This window comes from Fusarium odoratissimum (genome assembly GCF_000260195.1).
Source record: "Fusarium odoratissimum NRRL 54006 unplaced genomic scaffold supercont1.19, whole genome shotgun sequence".
Classification (NCBI taxonomy): domain Eukaryota; kingdom Fungi; phylum Ascomycota; class Sordariomycetes; order Hypocreales; family Nectriaceae; genus Fusarium; species Fusarium odoratissimum.
Window position 1 is genome coordinate 406,166 of NW_022158704.1, and position 18,154 is coordinate 424,319.

Below are 18,154 nucleotides of genomic sequence, written 5' to 3' on the forward strand. Positions count from 1 at the left end.
AATTAAATTGGTAGAGTTGTGACTGTTTAAAGTATATATAAATTGGGTGGCTGGGTTAAAAGTGAGGTGGCCGGTCTGTGGGGGTGGCCAGTCTTTGGGTGACGGACGTTAGTGCTTCACAGCATTAGGCCCGTTGACGGGCAGTCTCCACATTTGCACTAGCTTTAGGGTAGTTGAGTTAGACTGGGCACCATCGGCGAACAGCTACCTCGACATGGCATTATTCTCGTCGACATCAGCCTTATTGAAACCTGATCGTCGCACTTAACAGTTCTAAAACCGGTACCGCAATGATCGATCTTAGCACAGACCCTTTCTTAAGCCTCCTGTACTAGCGAGTGTCATGAGTGCCGTTTCATCTGCACCGGCTTCAATTAGAGGGCGATCACTCAGCTCGAATTTGCGGGGAAGTAAATGATGGAACTAATTAGCCTCAGGGTCGGCCATGTTGGATTGGGTTTATGCTACATAGTACGACTTGCTGGAATTGCCACAACTTTACAAACGCTAGAGGACTTGTTAAGAACTTATTTTATCTCACTGAAATCGTTTCGCAAGTGTGTCACGCTGGAAATACTCTTCGCCAAACCCAAGCCAGATTGAGTGGTGTCAAGTCATGAGAGGTACTTCAGCACTCTACCTTAGCTCAGCCATCAGCCGCCAAAGGCTGGATGTACAGTCCAGCTGACATTTAAATCCTGGCCCTCGACTACTCGAGTCCGTTAGTGTCGATTTCAGCACCGGCATAAGCGACAATTCGAGGGATCGCCTCAGGGGATAAAGCCGACTCCTTAGTTTGGAGTCATGGGTCTCGGCACGAGCCGCACCCGATTCGTCTCTATCCTGACTCTGCTACTGTGCAGCGCGGCAAAGCTGAAAGCAGTATCCTCATCGCAATGGAAGATCCCAATCTTTTGGTTGTGCTAACGGCTAGCTGTGGCTTGACGATCCGGTTGCTAGCGGGGAGGGATTATCCTTAGGAAAGCGGGTGACGAACCGAGTCGTTGGGAAGCCAGATGACCTGCGCCATAACCTAATTACGTTTCTTTTCTTTTCTTCGTGTGAATGTTGATAATATGCTGAAGGCGGTGAGAAGAGTGGCTTCGTAGGCGAAATGAAGATGCCACGATACGAGAGGAGTCCTTGAAGACGATGGATAGAGTTTGAGTGATGTCTACCGCTCGAATATGAGGGCTCAAAGAGACTGGATCGCCACGAAATGAATCGATTCGCTACAATGCAATTGGACGCACTCTAGACACTGCTCCCTCAAACTCTCCCTGCTTGACTCGTTCAAAAGTCTCAGCCTCACCACACAACCGCCGATCTCTAGCCACTCACGACCACCAATTGGTTGATGCGCAACCCTTTAATCGATAGGTCACTTATCAGCTAACGCAGAACGTCACTTGGCACGCAGATCTTGTTACCCAATATTCCAAGAAAAGCAGCACATAGAAAAGCAAAGCCACGAGCACGACTCGGAACCTACATCACACAACAGTACGGTTCTTAACCGCTGACGGCAGTGAAGGCGCCTCTTTCGGTCTGGAATCTGCCGACGCGGGGAAAGGCTTGAACTACTTTGGGGATTAGGGGCGAAAGAGGCACTCTTAAGGTTCTCCCCATTGGTTGATGCTACAGTAGACGGTACTTGTTCACACTCAGACATTGCTGATCGAGTTACGTCAATGATACATTATGACCCGACGTGCATGAAGAGGCTTCAGCTAGCATCTCAACAACTCCCAATCATTAGCCTGCCGCTACATATCGCCCTGCATGTGCCCTCGGCCAAATCTTTGCTTTTCTCACCTCTAGTCTATGATGTCCTTCTCTAAATTTCTTTCCCTCTTATGCATCTCCAATTCCTTAACCATGGAAAATATGACCCGAGATATCACGCCCAAATGATTTCCCATCTGACATGCCATGTTAACCCTCCTATCTCCCCACTACAACGCTCAGGAGGTTACAAGAGGCGACCTTATCATCGCCTCGGCGGCGTTCGGCTTCACACTTGGTTTTGGATGGTTGACTGCGTTTAAGGCCATCAGGCAGACCTGGCAGGTGTATCAGCGCCATGGCCGGCGAGTGTTTCGAAATGCGTATATTATAATGGTCTGGGGGGAGTTGACGGTCTGTACGATTTTTATGGTTATTTGTATCTTGCATTTACTGGGCGTTATACCCCCAAGGTTAGTTGTCCCATATTGGGCGATGAGAATGTTTACTGACATTAACTACAGTTTTGCATTTTATTTTACAATTCGTAAGTTTTCAGTCTCTTCAATATGAATTTTACTGACCGCTTCTCAGTTACGACATGGGCTCTTCAGGTACGAATTTCAAAGTCATCCGCGCGAACCGCCAAAATTAACCCTCTCCCGATAGGTCCAATTCCTTCTCCAAATCATCGTCAATCGCTGCGGCATCCTCCTCACCAACAAAAAGAAAGCCTATCGCCTCAAAGTCCTAATCGGCACACTCATAACGGCCGTTAATATTTCTGTCTATTGCATCTGGATTCCGGCGCGATTGCAAGTATCTGAACGATATATCCACATCAATGAGTGGTGGGATCGATGCGAAAAAGTCATCTATCTTATTGTCGATGGCTGTCTGAATTTCTACTTCATCCACATCGTTCGCAAAAATCTGATTATTCACGGCCTTACGAAGTATAAGAGGTTAACGCATTTCAATATGTTTATCATTGGGTTCTCCTTGAGTATGGACGTCCTTATTATTACCATGATGAGTTTACGAAATACCTTTGTGTACGTCCATTGCCTCAGCTCACGAAAAGCATGCTGATTTTCCACAGATATATGCAATTTCACCCACTAGCATACACTGTAAAATTACACATCGAGATGTCAATGGCGGATCTCATCGGCAAGATCGCTCGCGATAAGCATTGTGGCATTATAGCTGAAGGCACATTTTCGAGTAGGGTTAGCAACGGGACATATCATCTAGAGGATGTTCAAGGGTTAGATAGCCAAACGAGGCTAGCAGAACAGGGGGACAGAGGAAGTGTTTCGAAACCCAGACGGATGTTTCGCTCTTATTCACGGCGGACCGGAGAGTATGACAGAGATGACTACCCAGAACCATGTTGATAGCGATATACAATCAGCCAAAATATAACGATACGTTGAATAGAAACTGTGTAGAAGACTCATATTCCTGCAAAGAGCATTCCATGAGGATAAAGTCAATTTTGTTGCCTTTGTCCTCATCTAATAGCCCTAATGAGTAGCCAGCTTTGAGTTCACAACCCTCTATCTAATAAGTCTCGATAGAGTCAATATCCAACTCCTCAGTCCGTCGTCTGATAAGTAGCTTAGCCTGGAGATCAGGCAAATAAGCCATTCCGAAACCCGACGGCTTAGGAACTACGCCATCCGCCAACTTCCAATCATACTTCAACAGCATATGACACAATGCGATCTTGATCTCATTCGCCGCAAAGAATCGCCCAGGGCACGCATGATTGCCATGGCCAAAACCCAGGTGGTCAAAACTGGTGCTAACAAGATGAGGGTGCTTGTCCTGCTCAGATGCCTCCCGCATTCGCAAGAAACGATAGCCGTCGAATTTTGCAGCTTCTTCATAGTAATCGCCGTTCCACATGTGAGTTGTATCGCAGACAATCTTTTCTCCTTTCTTGATCACGTCGCCATTTGGAAGAGTGATGTCTGCCATAGCCTGCCTTCGGAAGGAGCCTTGAAAGTTGGTTAGACGCAAGATGTAGATTGTAGAATACTTGGTGAGCTACTTACCGAGTAGAACTGGTCGTAATCTCTGAGACTCTTTGATGACACTATCCATGAGCTTCAGATTGTATAGGGCTGTCTTCTTGAGTCCCTCTGTAGTCAACACATCCGTGATCTCTTCTCGAAGAGGCTGGAATAAATCAGGATGCTGGGCAATGTTGAAAAGCGTTTCCATAAGCAAATCGGACGTTGTGTGGATAGCCACGAGTGACAATGAGATTTGTAGGAGTGCTGGGTTACGTGTAGAGCCTTCTTTCTTGTACCATTCAATCGAATCGTCGAAAGGCGAGGGCTTTCCCTGTGCTTCAGCCTCTGCTGAGATAACGCTGCGACGTTCAAGATGGGGTTCTAGACATTGGATTGCTTCGTCCAATTTCTTGCGCAGCGTCCAGCAAGATGGAAGAAACCAATGCACAAAGGGTCGTGACCATCGAGGATACGTCCGTAAAATGTCACCTGTCTTGAAGGACTGAACGGTATAGTCACCGCTGGCTCTGACCCATTCGTCGTCGCGGCAGAGGGATTCACCCATGAATACTCGTGATGACATACGCGATACGATACGGACGATATCGTGTTGAGGGTGCATTTCATGCCATTCTACAACGTCCGGCAAAATTAATCTCTGTTCGACCCTGGAGGTATTTGATGAGGATATTTACCAGTGGAGTCCGTAAGAACTTGACGAAAGGCCAGAGATGCTTCCTCCGAGAGTGGTGCCGTGAGCTTGGCTGAGCCAAAAGAGTCAGTATGTCATAGGCCAAGGATAAACAGGAAACCAACTTAAAGATTTGGTCAGGTACTTGGTAACAACTTTCGAAATGTTTGGGTCAGAAACAAAAGGATCAAATCCGGGAACATATGCGTGAGAGTCCTGCTGAATCAGTCACTGCGATTATCGAGCCACTATGAGAAGTGAAACGTACATCTTCGGCAGGAATCGTAAAGTCCAGCTGCTTGTGGCTTTTCAGCGCATCAAGAAACTTTGGTGGAATCACGACCACTTTTCCCCAGTCTGTATAAGCTCTGTACGGTTGGTCCTTGTATAAAGCCCTGCCATTTGTGAGAATATTCTTGCTGTCGGCAATGAAGTCCTGAGTTACACGGTTGCTGGTGAGCTCAAGGGACTTTTTCGGATTCAAGACCGGGAACTTCGTAACATGGCCGAGTAAAGAGCATCTTATGACGAAGAGAGTGAATAAAGTGACGCCGCAAAAGATGGCATACTGGGGGTTGCCCAGGAGGAGATCTAGATAGGACGACATGCGAGATGATTGACAATTGCTGAACTCTTCGACTGTCCTGTCCTGAGCTTGATGAATAGATATTCCTCTCATGGTGTATAAACTTTATACTTCAAGATCCGATATATGATCGACAGAACTGAATCTATATTGGTGTAGATGATCTGCAGTTAGTGCCGCCCGAAGGCCCGAAGCTCATGTGACGGGGACCTTCAAGGGCCCGACCCCGAGGCCACTGCCAACTACCGATGCATCTCAAGCAGATATTTCGTAAAGCCTTGGCGAAATTACTCTCTGAAACAAACACGCTCCGGTTGAATGACTCGGTTCAGTGGGTGATGTAACGGTATCGACGCATATGCATGCAATGCGGTGGAGAGGAGGGCATCTTGATCAGGACAGTTTATATGCACGGGCATGGCCGTTGTGGACCCGTCGTATTCGTTTGGCGACCATCGACCAGTCCCGAGCAGTTTCCTGAATACTCGCTGTTGAGATACGATGATTCATGGCATTGCTTTGCAAATAGTCCCATCTTGGTTGGCCCAGTGCATCAGAATTGTCTCATGTCGGGTTGCAGTCTGCAGCTGGGCGTCTATATAAGCAAGTTCCGCGGACTTCATATGCAGCCCGAGCCATTCACAAATGCCAGTTCTATGGATACTTGTTTGGTGTTGAGACAGAAGGAGCCCGAAGTATTGGAAGCTAGTCTTCTGACTCTTTAGGTGGTCAAGACATATCTGGTGATATGAAGCTTATGATGTAGCTTAGCGAGATATATCAAGATAATGAGGGAAAAGCCGAGTGGCGCCAAGACCGGTAGCTGAGTAGCCAATATCACAGGTCAAGTCCACAGTACCAGGAAAATGATATCAGCCAGTTGAATTCCAAGAACGGCTAATTTACCCCCTCATATTGCCTATACCCATGACTTCATACTGGACCAGGAGAAGCGACACCGGCTTCTGTAACTTTACGGGAAAAAGGAAACGAGCTCTCAAATGCCCCGATCTGCAGTCCTGTGAACCTTATCGAGTTGGTACCCCATCACACCACCGTATTTTATTGGCCTACAAGTTCCTAACTCGGCCTTTCAACTATTTCGACCCCGGGTTAGGGCTTTCAAGATCTTGTTTGCATGGGATTATTGGATCCCCTGCAGTGGGGAGAACGTCTGTTAGCAAAGTTCTTATAGGGTTGATCCTACATACCACAGCTCATGAATCAGGAGCTTGTCTTCTCGTTCTTAAAGACCACACAACTACGGCAGTGACTGCGTAGAGAGACTGTAGTTGGAATAAGCAGGTAGGCTACATAGACTTGAACTGTGTATACTCACCCCGCATATGTAGTAAGGAACGCCTCCTGCGAGGAACGGTAGGCCTTCGTTAATACTCCACTGATAGATCGGGTATAGAACCCCAATCCCGAGCAATGTTCCTGCGCTCTCGATTGATGCCAAGGTCATCATGACAGTTCCTGCATCGGAGCTGCTGAAGCTACACGATGCAAGGGCAATCAGGCTAAGATCAATTGCTACACCGAAAGTATTTATTACAAGGGCTTGGAACTGGTCTCAGAAAGTGATATCTTCGGCTTTTGGGTAAGACAGACCTGTTGTGATGGAACGTAGAGAACCTGATAGACCGATCATGAAGGCGCCAGTCGAAATGAATAGAACGCTGATTCTGGCGACACGAAGATTGATGCTGTTAGGATAAGAGACCCTTGGTGCAGTGCCCAGAACAATGGCTGGTAGGATAATGCCAAAAATCAGAACGCTCATGACACTACGGAGAAGCCACAAAGCCTCTGCCTAGATACAGAATCAAGGTAAGTGATTGTGCGTATGAAATGGATATAGGACTTCATATACATACCTCTGTAGGACTAACATCGTCTCTGTGCTGAATGTAGGTTTTGAAAAGTGGCCGAGTTGATTTACAAATAGCCATGAGGAAAAGTACTTGTGGCAGAAATATTAGACTCGAGCTTCTGATCAGAGACTTCTTGCCAAAGCATCTAGACAAATACTCTGTAACCGATATGCTGAGGGTCTTAAGCTCAACGTCGTTTTGGTTATTAGGCAACAAGGAAGTGGACTCATCATGACTAGAATTATTGCTTTCGTAAGGCGGAGGCTTCAGCGAATCAACAATCCCAAAGCCGATAAGGCAACAGGTTCCGGACAGTATCCCGGGCAGGACGCGACTTTGATCAGTGAGGATAGAGGCAAAGAATGGACCGAGAGCCTGAGCCAAGACTGAGGTAGCTCCTGTCCAATAGTAACTTGTGAAACTGAGATCCCATTAGTATAAAGTCATGATTATCAGGGTGTCAAGTATCAGGGACCAGACCGATGATGAGGGGGATTCTGATCATGGAGTATGGCGAGTACGAGAAATGATGAGGCATGAGACCCTCCTCCGATACATGTTACTAGAGGGCCGACAATGGCAACCAAGACAGGCCATTGCTGTTCGTAAAATACTGTTACTATTAGTTTCGATTTTATGGGAATTGTATGCTCGATACTCGCATACAGCTTAACAATGTGACGAGACTAGCGACAAGGATACTCGTGGTGTTAATGTTCATAGCATGATGCCTAGACTTAGTGTTGAGAAAATAGCCAATCACAGATTGGCCTATAATATCTGTGCTGTGAGTCAGTAATAAAGCGATATTTAGGTTATGATCGAAAGTCTCGCTAGACAAGAAGCGCCGACATACCAGATACGCCTTTGAGAATAAGAGCCGCAGTGGCGAGATTCCAGCGACCCGACCGAGTGGGGAGAAGGCTGTCAGTCACGGAGTCGGCGAGGGTCATGAGACCCAAGTAGACCAGTGCCAAGTAGGCGAATTTCGACTGCATCATGTTAACGGCAGGGGGCTAGCAAGACGTGGAATTGATTGCAAGGCATTCTTGTATATTTACCGGGCGAAAGCCCTAGCATAAGAGGAAGTCTATCGGCAAATGGACTCGGAAATGCGGTAGGTTCGAGGCCACCCTTGCTTCAGAACATGCACCGTCGGGAAAGACATGCTCGGAATGGATGTCACCACCAGGATACCAGCTGCAAAATGAATGGAGTATTACGTTGGCCCATGTCACATTGAGATATGCAACGTGACTGGAGTAAGCGAATCAGAAGAGCAAGTGGTAAATCAGGCTCTACTATTTGTACGCCCGAACCTGAATTTCCGCAACTCTGTTATTGATGGCCTCGATCATATAGATTCGAGAAAAACAGAAAGACAATCGGAAAACATTAGAATATTCAGAATTTCATACTTTCCGACGCTAAGAGAAACACAAGTTTGACCGGGCGATGAGGATGAAGAGGAATGAAGTATAAGGAGAGCTGAGTAGCTGGCTCCCTTGCTAGAAAGAAGCAATAATCTGAAACATTTCTTAATCACCAACGCAAATTCTTGTACCTAACCTACTACTATCCTGTACCGTTCACTTGATTCTTCACAGAAATGAATGAGAAGATGAAACGTGTCAACAAACAGGTCAGCAGCACTCACCCGTTTGTGCAACCAGTCTCGCTGACCATTGCAGCCTACCACAAAGAACTCGAATGAGGAGATAAAACACGTCGCGTTACACAGCTTGAAGGTGCTCACGGGAAAAGATACCTCAATCGAAATGTGGCTCCGAAACTGCGACGATCCTTTTCCCTATGGCCGACGCGCAAGCACAGATGACAGCATTGTGAAAGTCAGGCTGTGACGCTGTGACGCTGTGACGTTGTCTCACAGCCACCAACTGACAGCTGAGGTGTTGAGACCATCTCACATATAGAATGAGAAGAGTCATTTTGTGCTGAAAAATGTTGCGTTGGGCTTGAATTAATTGCGAAAAGATACCCGGATGAAGACGTCAAGATATATGTTACTGTACGTGTAAGTGCCCATTGCGAATTCTGCCTTGCTCCTGAGCTAAGATCAGTTACCCGTAGTATCCACCTGGTAGCGTCACAGATTTACAGGGAGTACCTATGTACATGTACCCCGTAGATGCCTGCTGATTACGGCTGGATGGACGAATCGTGGGCGGCCGCCGGCTTAGCGAAGATGGTTATTGCGGGACGGTATATAACATCACAGGTTTTTTTCTGTATTTGCTTCAAGTGTTTATATATAGCTTTCTAGTTGAGATACTCATAAATATAGCGTCGTATCTTGGTCTAACCTAAAATCAATCTCTTGGTGTAGTAATAGTTCAAGCTCTCGATATCGTCCCTTCGAAACTCGCTCAGGGCATATAACTCTCTCCCGTAGTCTGTTGTATGATTAGTGATTGTCAGTTGAAATCCTAGGAGAATTTTACTTACTGGACTGGGGGTTCTGTAGGTCTTTTTGTATGCCCTCAATCAGCGACCGAGCATATGAACTCTCACCCAGGAGGCCTTGGTTTGAAGATTTTGTCCAGTCTATGCCAAACGGCGCATGCCCATTCGTCACAATACGGAAATATGTCGTCAATGTATCTGCGATATGTTTGTTCTGACCATAGTAATCACACGGGTCTCTTCTCAAAGGCCAACGAGTTCCACCATCACGATTCTTCTCATACTCCCAGGCGTGCATGTTCCACGAGTCTTTCTCGAGGCTATGTAAGAGTGTAAAGGTTGTTAAGAAAATGGCACACCAGTACGTGCCTCGGTCACGGCGGAGGATCATATTTTGAAGTTGTTCAAGGATCTCTCGTTCAAGTTCATCCATACGGGTTTCGAAAGCCTTGTCGAGTTGTTGGTTGACAAGCCGCGGGAGTAGTGTCTTTCCAAACCAACATCCAGGGATATCCAGCGGAGACATGCCTATCTCTGAAGCACCTTTCACTATCGTCCAAGGATACTTGAAAAATACAGCCTGCATGGCCCAGAACCGTAGCGCAAGCTGTACCAAGCCGATCTACATGCCGAGTTAGTTTGAGTTGTGCACCCGAAGAGTCATTCAAGGCAAGATGACAAACGACCCAGTTACATACCCCTTCTATCCTCGGCACTTCCTGAAGTCCTGCACATTGTGTCGTAGCAAACATAAGAATATGACTCGCAAGCCTATTCCTGTCCGTTGCCTTCCTTCCTTCATTCAGTGCTAGGTCGAATGCAAGGCTATCGCAATAGGCATCGATCTTCTCCGGTGTTAAAGTGCCATTTTCCAGAGAAAATGCCGTGCTCTCAGCCTTCGGAGTAATCATGCCAGCTTCAGTCCCACGGAATAGCACGTGAGTGAGAGCATCTTGGCTGAAAGGGACGTACGGCCTTAATGACACTTGCATTGTCGGTGTAAACCCGTTTGAGATTTCAATATTTACTGCATTACAACTTTTTACCGGGAGCCATTCAGCGACGTTATCGAGTAAAGATTGGATCCGTGTTTGGTACAAGCCTACAATATCTTGGCACTGAGCTTTCTGCTGGACTTGATGACATACTGTGAAGGAGAGTCCGCGACCCTTTAAAATCTGCGGGAATGCAGAGATGTCGATACAAGGGTGACACATCACAAGACTCGCAAGCCTTAGCGTTACCAGAGCACTTTGACGCTTGTGAGCTCTCTCGTTGATTTTGAAGATTCCTAACTCACTCTTCTCTTCTGAATCTTGCAACGAGCGCAACTAGGCCGTTGACTCGGTCTTCCACGCTTAGATCGCTGACTAGGTAGTTTTGTCACATCAATTTGCATCAAACGATCAGCTTGAGTTATGGAACGCTTGGATAAAGGTCTGAAGTTTCTCTGGGGCCAAGAATCGTCGTGCCGTGCTTGAGGAATCGCGAGTCTTTGTCCGGCCTGTTTGGCCGCCGTACCACGACGTCTAGGAACAGGAGTGGTTGTGATAGTGCGTGTGCTACCTGTCGTAGAAGAGTCAACAGAATTTCCATCGGGCCACGGCTCTTGTAAGGATGGACTATTGGTTGGCAGAGTAATCGTTCCGGAGGAGGGGCTTGGAATGGGCATCTGCCACAGTGAGAAGGGACCATCATCATAAATGGTACGTTCTAATTCTGGTACGGCCAGGCTTTGAACATTTTCGAAGCCAGGAGGCTGTTCATTCTGGAAGAACGCATCCAAGTCTGTCATCAATGGGACATCGTGGTCCATAGAGCCGGCATTTCCAAGAGAGAGAAGCGAAGTTTCAGCGGCAGAAATAAAATTCTAGCAATGAGTTAGTTTTCTGTTAATTAAAACTAACTGGTACATACATTAGAAGTGTGAAAGCCTTGGTCCTCTTGTGCTATCAAGCTACTTGTAAGTCCGTCAAGCTTGGACCTTGCTAGACTCTGGATGGCTTCCCAGGCAAGGCTCTTGTCAACACCAGAGCCTCCGTGTCTTGTTAAAATCGATGCAACAGTTTCTTCAATGGCGCTTCCCAATTCAGCAGCGAAGTGGACGTGGCCTCGACGGAAATCGCCATTCGCGTGGCTAGATGGCTCAGATCCATCGTATACGTCATTCGCAGATCGAGCATCCCCATCGGGAACGGAGAGAATACTACGGTTGGGTGAATAGGGATGTGACATGGCGAATTGATGGTAAGTGTGAATGAGGAGATTGTGTGACGGTTAGACAAAGGCTATGAAACTGCCTGAGAACGCTTTACACATGGTACGGTTGGTAGCACTCAACTGCGGTCGCAAACTCCTCGGCGATTTCTTGCAACATTCTTTTTGCAATGTGATGCTTCTCAATTCATTGATGTCCGAGAGAAGACGGAGGGCGCGTCAGCGTTAGGTCGGACGACCTACGGAGGCTGCTCACTCGCAGAACATGATTGAAAAGGAGCACATCCTCCGTCTAGGAGAGAGATTAACGGCAAGTATGTCTCAGGGCGACCTATTGCATGCGATATGGCTTTTGCACATTGAACAAGTCCGTTAGGGTCCTGCAAGAAGCCGAAATAAGCAATATGATCTTTTGGTGGGTTACACAAGCCAGGATGGAATCATATTACCTTTCTAGAGTGTCAGCCCAGTTTCAAGGACCAGAGAAGGCCTAGAAAATCGAAAGCTCCTATCTTATATATGTTTTATTTAAGGTTTGAGCTCCATGCTAAAACGTCCTAGCAAAGGGACTAAACCATGCAGAAACGACAAACATCTAAACCCCAAACAATAATGATGCCGGCGTGCATATGTTGCCCGCTCTGAAACAAGGCTGCACAAAGCCACTCAGCAAAGACTGACGCGCGCATATCGTCTACAGTCGGTGTGCAGGGGGGCGCTGCACGGATCAGCCTAGAATCAGGATAAATGGTGTGCCCATCACTCCATCATTCTTTTGTACATGTACCCGGTGACCCAAGTTCATCTATCTTAAGTAACAAAAAGACTTAGGTAACTTTGGCAGATCTTAGTAGGCCCTTGGACTAGTTTATTTTGGCACTCTGGTTTGATATCAGAAGCTTTCGTGCTCCCCGAGGATAAGATGCATGTATGATGCATAAATCGATCTTAGAGCCCCATGACCCGAGGTAAAGCGGACAAGTCACATCCATCTCCGACCACTTTCCCGGTCCCGGATACAATACATATTTAAAATTGAGGCTCCGCATGGAGCTTGATGTCATACAGGTCATGGGGAGGGTAGGCCTCAAGTTAGGCATCGGAGATAACTGACGGATATGAATGGTCGCGTTACAGCACATAACCCGCAAATTATTGATGAACGGCGGGGTTATCAACAGAGTTGGATGCTCAAAGTGCTGGTGTACTGAAAGACTGTACATAGCTTACAATGAATGGATGCAACGAAAGTTCAGGCTGAGAGCCTCATTCTATGAGGCCATAAAATATGATGTATCGAGGCCCTCGTTCTGACGCCATCGGAAAGTCTCGACATTAGCTTAACCAAATCAACAACTAACTTCAGGGTCCCCAATAGTATCCACGTTTTCTATTTGCACAATAGCTTAACAACATGTGGCACATCGACGTATTCAACAGCTTGTCCACACTGAGCGAGTCAAACAAACTTCTCAGTGAACGTTTGGCCAAGCTTGAAGACAGGGCTGACCTGGCAGAACTGAGGTGAGGCCCCCCAGTTTCCGTTTGCCAGACCTTCCTTCTCATGATCTATACAGAGATATCTTTCAACATTTTGGGGTCACTGACACGGTTGGCCTGGCCCTACTTCACAAACACTTCTCCATTGAAGAAGGTGAACGTGTTGTGGAATTCGGCCACGTTTCAACCCCATGGCCTGTCCCTCCAGATGGTAGAATGGCTGGAGGCTACCTAGTTCCACGGTCCTGGAGGTTTTGGGATGATATGCTGGAGCCATATGAGTTTGGCTTCAATCATCCTGGCCAAGAAGAGTACAAGGACGTCCCCCTGCCCGCTGGATTTGTAGAACGGCTGCGTGCCTTTTTGGCTGAGACAAATCTCTTGGATGTCTTGGGCATCTGTGTCATTGGTGAAGATGAAATTGTCGGCCGCATCGAGAAGAATCGAGGTCGTGTCAACTTCACTGTACCTGCCTCTAGGCCTGAGGACCTTAGCGTTGACCTCACCCCGACCCATAGTCCGTCTGTCTGGTCGTTCGATTGCAAGAGTGGTCTGAATGATGCCACAATCAAACTTGCGCGGGCTTGTTGGGTCTGTCCAAAGCATTATTAAGGGTCGTCCCTTGCATCCGATGTCAGAGACAGGTATTATGAGAAACGTGAATGTAACTAGTGAAGATAGTCAAAAAATATCCATGCGACCTCGACGTGATATTCAATTTAATGCATGGGTGTTTAATATTCACGTAGATATGTCTTAAGGCTTGCAACCTCTTCTCGCGACTCGCCCGCTGTCTCCGTCACCATGTCAAATCCTCGACGCAAGCCATACAAGGAGTCCAAGTACGAGAAAATACGATAGCTGGGACTATGTTAGCTGGCCACGAGTTAGTTACATACTAGCTCGATGTAACTTACTGCCGAAACCAAGAAAGGAAGCCCAATATTGTAGTTGATGCCCAAAGAATAGGCAGCTCCCATGATGGGCATGCCAACGAGGCTACCAATAGTCCCTGTCATAGAGATACCCGCGAATAAACGCCCCGAAAAAGCATTTTGCACGTTTGAAGCAAGGAAAGATCGTAACGTAACGGTCATGCTTGATCCCAGAACCGATAGTCCAAATCCAAAAGCAACCGTCGCAAGGTTTGGTGCGGCTGCGACAATGAGAGTGCCCAATGTACAACAAAAAGCACCTGATGCAGAAAGTGCAAGATCTCTGTTTGCACTTTGCCAAGTCTGGTCTATCCAAGAAGTGGCAAGCGGCAAGATAACAAAGTATAGAAGAGATGACATGATTGCTCGTAGAGAGAATAGGAGTCCGGCCTGTGACATGGTCAGTTGATAACATTATGGTTGAGTGAGCCAGCATACCCGGGCCATGGTCTCTCCAAAGCGTAAAGACACCCAAGGTATCAAATAGTTGGTGGAGTCCCTTGCTACCTGGAAGAAAAAGAAGCAGATAAAGCATATGCTGAATATGACGGCTCTTGGAGGGAGCAGGTCCCTGGCGGTGTGTTCTAAGTCAGTCTCCTCACGATCCGAAGTGCTGTCGACACTGAGAAGTGACTCGGTCTCAGCTAGTGATGACCGAACACCCTCCATGTCGCTCACTGTGTTCTCGCGAAGATGGCTCGCTGGAATGAACATCAAAGAGAAAACCACGAGTGCGAGAGCGAACGGAATCCCGAGATGAATGGTCATCGTCATTGTGCCAATAATTGGCCCGAGGAGGTCCGCAATTCCTGATATCGCCTCCATGATCGAGAACGCCGTTGTTCTAAAGTATTCATGTCAGTTCCGTGATTTGGAATGATTAGAGTTGGGGCATGCCTTTGTTCTGGCTTGACACTGTCGCTAATGGCGGCGAAAACAAGTGTACCAGCCGCCCATGGTCCACCTCCTAAGAGTATGAACATTGGTGAGAGATAGAAGCCCCAGAGTGGAAAGTGTTGCTGCGATCCTATCAAGATGAGTAGGCCTACTCTAAGTGCGATGCGGGACGCCATACCTACGATTGCTATGCATCCCCAGTAGAAGATAGTACTAGTCGCATTCAGCATAAAAGCAAGACGAATACCGCCTTTGTCCCCAATCATTCCCATTGGTATTTGCATCATCGTCGCTTTCCACAGTCAGCCTTTGCCTTGGATGGCTGTTGTGATTTTGCATACCAGCCAATGTCGACAGTGTTGACAGCACAGTTATTACGAATGCGAAATGCACTTGTACCTCCTTGCTCCTGCAAAACTCATCAGTCGGCTCTCCATTAAGAAGTTGTCTGTCTTTCTCAAAATGACGCCGACAGACGGCTGTCTCTAGAAGCATTGGCGAAGGAGCAGCAAGGATTGCACAACCAAGCTCCACGAGAAATAACAGAAGCGTGCAGAGCCAGAAGTTCACATGATACTGTCGAAAGCCCTTGATGTAGTCCATTGCCGAAGTCAGCACTATATGTATGCGGCGATGGTCTATGCCTTTTGTAGGCATCTTGTGATGATGAAACTGTGTTTCGATGTTTTTGACATCCAGTAGCCAGGCAAGGCGACAGCGAGAATTTTGTCGTCAGGTTGCGAGGGGAACCGCCTTTTTGAGGAACCTGCATGGTTATTAGGGCTGACCGTTATTATGATCAGCGACGAATCACACCCGGACAGTGATAATCTGAAGCATATGCATGAATGCATTCAGGCTGTGAGCCTACGGCGGACATGGATTGACTCCCATCCAGGCTGTAGGACAGAGGGCAGATCTCAGGGAGCGAGAAAATTTCTGACAGGGCATTAAGGTGCTGTAAAAGATTAGCCTAAAGGTCTATTAATTTTATACTGAATTTACCTAAATTTATGCCTTACTTACCTACGTCTTTTATCTCTTGGGATAGATAAGAGACAGATGTTTTCTTATATCCTTACGTAGTTTCGAGTATCAGGATATCTCGGTCCCCAGCGAAGTCCTCATGAGGCATTGTAATAAGACTGCATAAAGGATTTTAGTATCCAGTTTTTATAATGAGCAGCAGCCCGTCTCCTTGTGTCAAAGGTAACAGCGCTGCATCGGGGCCTAACGGGCATTTGTTGTTTGATAATATCCTGTCGCCTGACGTCAGGGTCATTCACGGTGCAAGTTTAATGTTGTGAATAAATTACAAATCCGAGCATTGTGCATCACCGTGATGTAAGTTAGTGAATCATAATAGTGTGTCGTAACGCATAACGCTGTTATATTGATGTTTATAAAGATGAATACACCTTCATCGCTTGGATAAGTATGTATCCGGTGCCCATCAGCACTGCCCCAATGATTGCCACCGCCCCAACCCAGCCCGTGTAGAGTGCCGTCTCCACCCCCCACGGCTCGCGACTCCCGCTGCCAGGGAGCGTCGAGGCCGGTAGTTGCCAGCCGACGGTGCTCCTCCGAGGTGCTCCCGCTGGGCTACTAGATCGGTCAGGATAGTTAGCATCTCATTGGATTAAACGGTAAACGATGACTTATGGAAGAAAGAGTCGACTTACAGAGGGTCGTGCACCTCCGGAGGACGCGCCGTGGCGTCGGCGGCCTGACCCTGGCCGGCGGAAGGAGCCGCATCTTGGGGAGGGTGAGAGCTTGACTGTGGGTTGGGGCGGGCTTGGGGCGGCTGTGAGCACCGGAGAGCGAATGTGATATGGTAAATTAAACTATAAAAGTTAGCACAGTGAATCATAGTGGTGAGTTGTTGATTATTGTGGTAATCTGTGAATCAGAGAGTACACATACAGTTTTGCCATGGTGATGTTTTTGAAGATGGGAAAAGGAAAAGTAAGAGATAAACCGGCGAGCCAGAAGTTAAGTATATTGAAGTCTATCAAAACAAGCAAGTGCGTCCTTTCCAGTTCATGGAGCTCGACAGTTCATTTAGAGCAGGTCAAGCATTTCGACTTCCTCGATTCTCTCCTTCGTCTTTTCCCTTTCTCCTTCCATTCCTTGAATGACATGTTCATTGCGAGGCCACGGCCATAAGCCTTTCAAGGGAGTGTCATCTAAAATGAAGTTTGCGTTGACCTCAGGGTTATTTATCATAAAAGAGTATACCCAGCATTCCGTCTTAGAAGCATCCAATGCATAAGAGCGACATACTTTGTCAGCTGAGAGATGCTCAACACGGAAGTTGGTTGCAATATGGCAACTAAGTGTCGTGACCACCAAATTCCCTTTCCAATTAGGGCCGGCAAGAGCAAAATGACGATCATAGTAGTACGTCTGGTGCTCCTGCTGGTAGGGACGTACGGTCATGCAACTCTCCTGCACAATAACGTTTTCCTGAGACACGTACAGCCCTTCCCTCATCAAACCGATGATATCTTTCGTGGAAAGCTCGAGGTGGGCTTGCCAGCCGATGTCCAGTTTCACCTGCGGGATTGCGTCTCTCAACAAGTCTGGGTCAGATCCAAACAAGAGTGTCACTTTCCATGACTTGGTTGCTGTGACTTCTTGGTAGGAAGGAGGAAAAGCTCGGCTTATGAAGTCGAAAAGGCCCATCTCGCCTGCTGTCGGTTCAAGTTTTGGTGAAATTGGTGGTCAAACTTGGGTGAAAAGGAGCCTCTGGTGATAAAGTGGGGGAGAGTTATCTAGTGGAAAAAGGAATACCTTATGCTCTTATATACTCATGCGCAGTCAAATTTTAGCATAGAGTTTGTCGAAGTATTTCCATGGTATTGTTATTTGCAGTTGAGAGTGAGAGCTTATATCAACACACAGAACTTAGCATGGTACTGCTCTGACATTACAAAAGTTTTCAACATTACAGTTTATGGCACTGTGCCACAAACGTTATTCAAGGATCACGAGCGTGGAAGAGTTGTCACTTTTCTATTATGTTTCTTAATATATGCCTGTTGATGAGACCAAACGATGAGTCCTCCTTATCATTGCCTAGACATCTCTTACTAGAAAGCAGAACAAGTTTACCAATGTGATAAAAGCGCGCCTTTCGAATTCGATGATCTTATAACATGTACTTTCTGGGTATATACTTTGGATTTGTACGTCAAATCTACTAGCCATTCATTATCACATCTTGTACTTAGGTTGTTGCAGTTATATCTAGAGCCGCCAATACTCGCTGTAAGGCA

At 47.0% G+C, this 18,154-nt stretch overlaps 8 protein-coding genes across 10 annotated transcripts; 2 read left to right on the forward strand and 6 right to left on the reverse strand.

Moving 5' to 3' along the window:
• The first annotated feature begins 1,826 nt into the window (after window positions 1-1,826).
• Window positions 1,827-3,177, forward strand: FOIG_10762 (uncharacterized protein). 2 transcript variants are annotated; one of them, XM_031211232.1, is made up of 5 exons: window positions 1,827-2,198; window positions 2,250-2,272; window positions 2,320-2,339; window positions 2,395-2,780; window positions 2,828-3,177. In XM_031211232.1, the coding sequence occupies exons 1-5, from the start codon at window positions 1,933-1,935 to the stop codon at window positions 3,123-3,125; spliced, it is 993 nt and encodes a 330-aa protein (XP_031059165.1). In that variant the 5' UTR covers window positions 1,827-1,932; the 3' UTR covers window positions 3,126-3,177. The 2 variants fall into 2 exon arrangements, with proteins under 2 accessions (XP_031059165.1, XP_031059166.1); XM_031211233.1 differs by having other exon boundaries at window positions 2,395-3,177.
• On the reverse strand, window positions 3,051-5,186 carry FOIG_10763 (uncharacterized protein). Its single transcript, XM_031211234.1, has 5 exons — window positions 4,709-5,186; window positions 4,566-4,656; window positions 4,445-4,513; window positions 3,789-4,382; window positions 3,051-3,731 (listed from the first exon to the last, which is right to left on the reverse strand). The coding sequence occupies exons 1-5, from the start codon at window positions 5,117-5,119 to the stop codon at window positions 3,292-3,294; spliced, it is 1,605 nt and encodes a 534-aa protein (XP_031059167.1). The 5' UTR covers window positions 5,120-5,186; the 3' UTR covers window positions 3,051-3,291.
• A 413-nt stretch (window positions 5,187-5,599) lies between these two features.
• On the reverse strand, window positions 5,600-7,901 carry FOIG_10764 (uncharacterized protein; the record flags this gene model as incomplete). The annotated part of the gene is made up of 7 exons (XM_031211235.1): window positions 5,600-6,182; window positions 6,238-6,312; window positions 6,366-6,842; window positions 6,907-7,324; window positions 7,384-7,516; window positions 7,570-7,683; window positions 7,760-7,901. The coding sequence occupies 5 exons, from the start codon at window positions 7,899-7,901 to the stop codon at window positions 6,603-6,605; spliced, it is 1,047 nt and encodes a 348-aa protein (XP_031059168.1). The 3' UTR covers window positions 5,600-6,182; window positions 6,238-6,312; window positions 6,366-6,602.
• Window positions 7,902-9,140: 1,239 nt separating this feature from the next.
• FOIG_10765 (uncharacterized protein) lies at window positions 9,141-11,562 on the reverse strand (the record flags this gene model as incomplete). The annotated part of the gene is made up of 6 exons (XM_031211236.1): window positions 9,141-9,317; window positions 9,370-9,949; window positions 10,026-10,429; window positions 10,476-10,578; window positions 10,628-11,197; window positions 11,245-11,562. 6 exons carry the CDS (start codon window positions 11,560-11,562, stop codon window positions 9,223-9,225), a joined length of 2,070 nt encoding a protein of 689 aa, XP_031059169.1. The 3' UTR covers window positions 9,141-9,222.
• Window positions 11,563-12,546: 984 nt separating this feature from the next.
• Window positions 12,547-13,749, forward strand: FOIG_10766 (uncharacterized protein). Of its 2 annotated transcripts, XM_031211238.1 has the most exons (3): window positions 12,782-12,837; window positions 12,923-13,068; window positions 13,122-13,749. In XM_031211238.1, the coding sequence occupies exons 2-3, from the start codon at window positions 12,959-12,961 to the stop codon at window positions 13,654-13,656; spliced, it is 645 nt and encodes a 214-aa protein (XP_031059171.1). In that variant the 5' UTR covers window positions 12,782-12,837; window positions 12,923-12,958; the 3' UTR covers window positions 13,657-13,749. The 2 variants fall into 2 exon arrangements, with proteins under 2 accessions (XP_031059170.1, XP_031059171.1); XM_031211237.1 differs by having other exon boundaries at window positions 12,547-13,068.
• Window positions 13,257-15,608, reverse strand: FOIG_10767 (uncharacterized protein). Its single transcript, XM_031211239.1, has 6 exons — window positions 15,218-15,608; window positions 15,055-15,168; window positions 14,877-15,006; window positions 14,418-14,823; window positions 13,962-14,369; window positions 13,257-13,905 (listed from the first exon to the last, which is right to left on the reverse strand). The coding sequence occupies exons 1-6, from the start codon at window positions 15,531-15,533 to the stop codon at window positions 13,852-13,854; spliced, it is 1,428 nt and encodes a 475-aa protein (XP_031059172.1). The 5' UTR covers window positions 15,534-15,608; the 3' UTR covers window positions 13,257-13,851.
• Window positions 15,609-16,276: 668 nt separating this feature from the next.
• FOIG_10768 (uncharacterized protein) lies at window positions 16,277-16,810 on the reverse strand (the record flags this gene model as incomplete). The annotated part of the gene is made up of 3 exons (XM_031211240.1): window positions 16,277-16,481; window positions 16,559-16,720; window positions 16,800-16,810. 3 exons carry the CDS (start codon window positions 16,808-16,810, stop codon window positions 16,277-16,279), a joined length of 378 nt encoding a protein of 125 aa, XP_031059173.1.
• A 127-nt stretch (window positions 16,811-16,937) lies between these two features.
• FOIG_10769 (uncharacterized protein) lies at window positions 16,938-17,561 on the reverse strand (the record flags this gene model as incomplete). The annotated part of the gene is made up of 1 exon (XM_031211241.1): window positions 16,938-17,561. The coding sequence occupies one exon, from the start codon at window positions 17,559-17,561 to the stop codon at window positions 16,938-16,940; it is 624 nt and encodes a 207-aa protein (XP_031059174.1).
• Window positions 17,562-18,154: the final 593 nt, after the last annotated feature.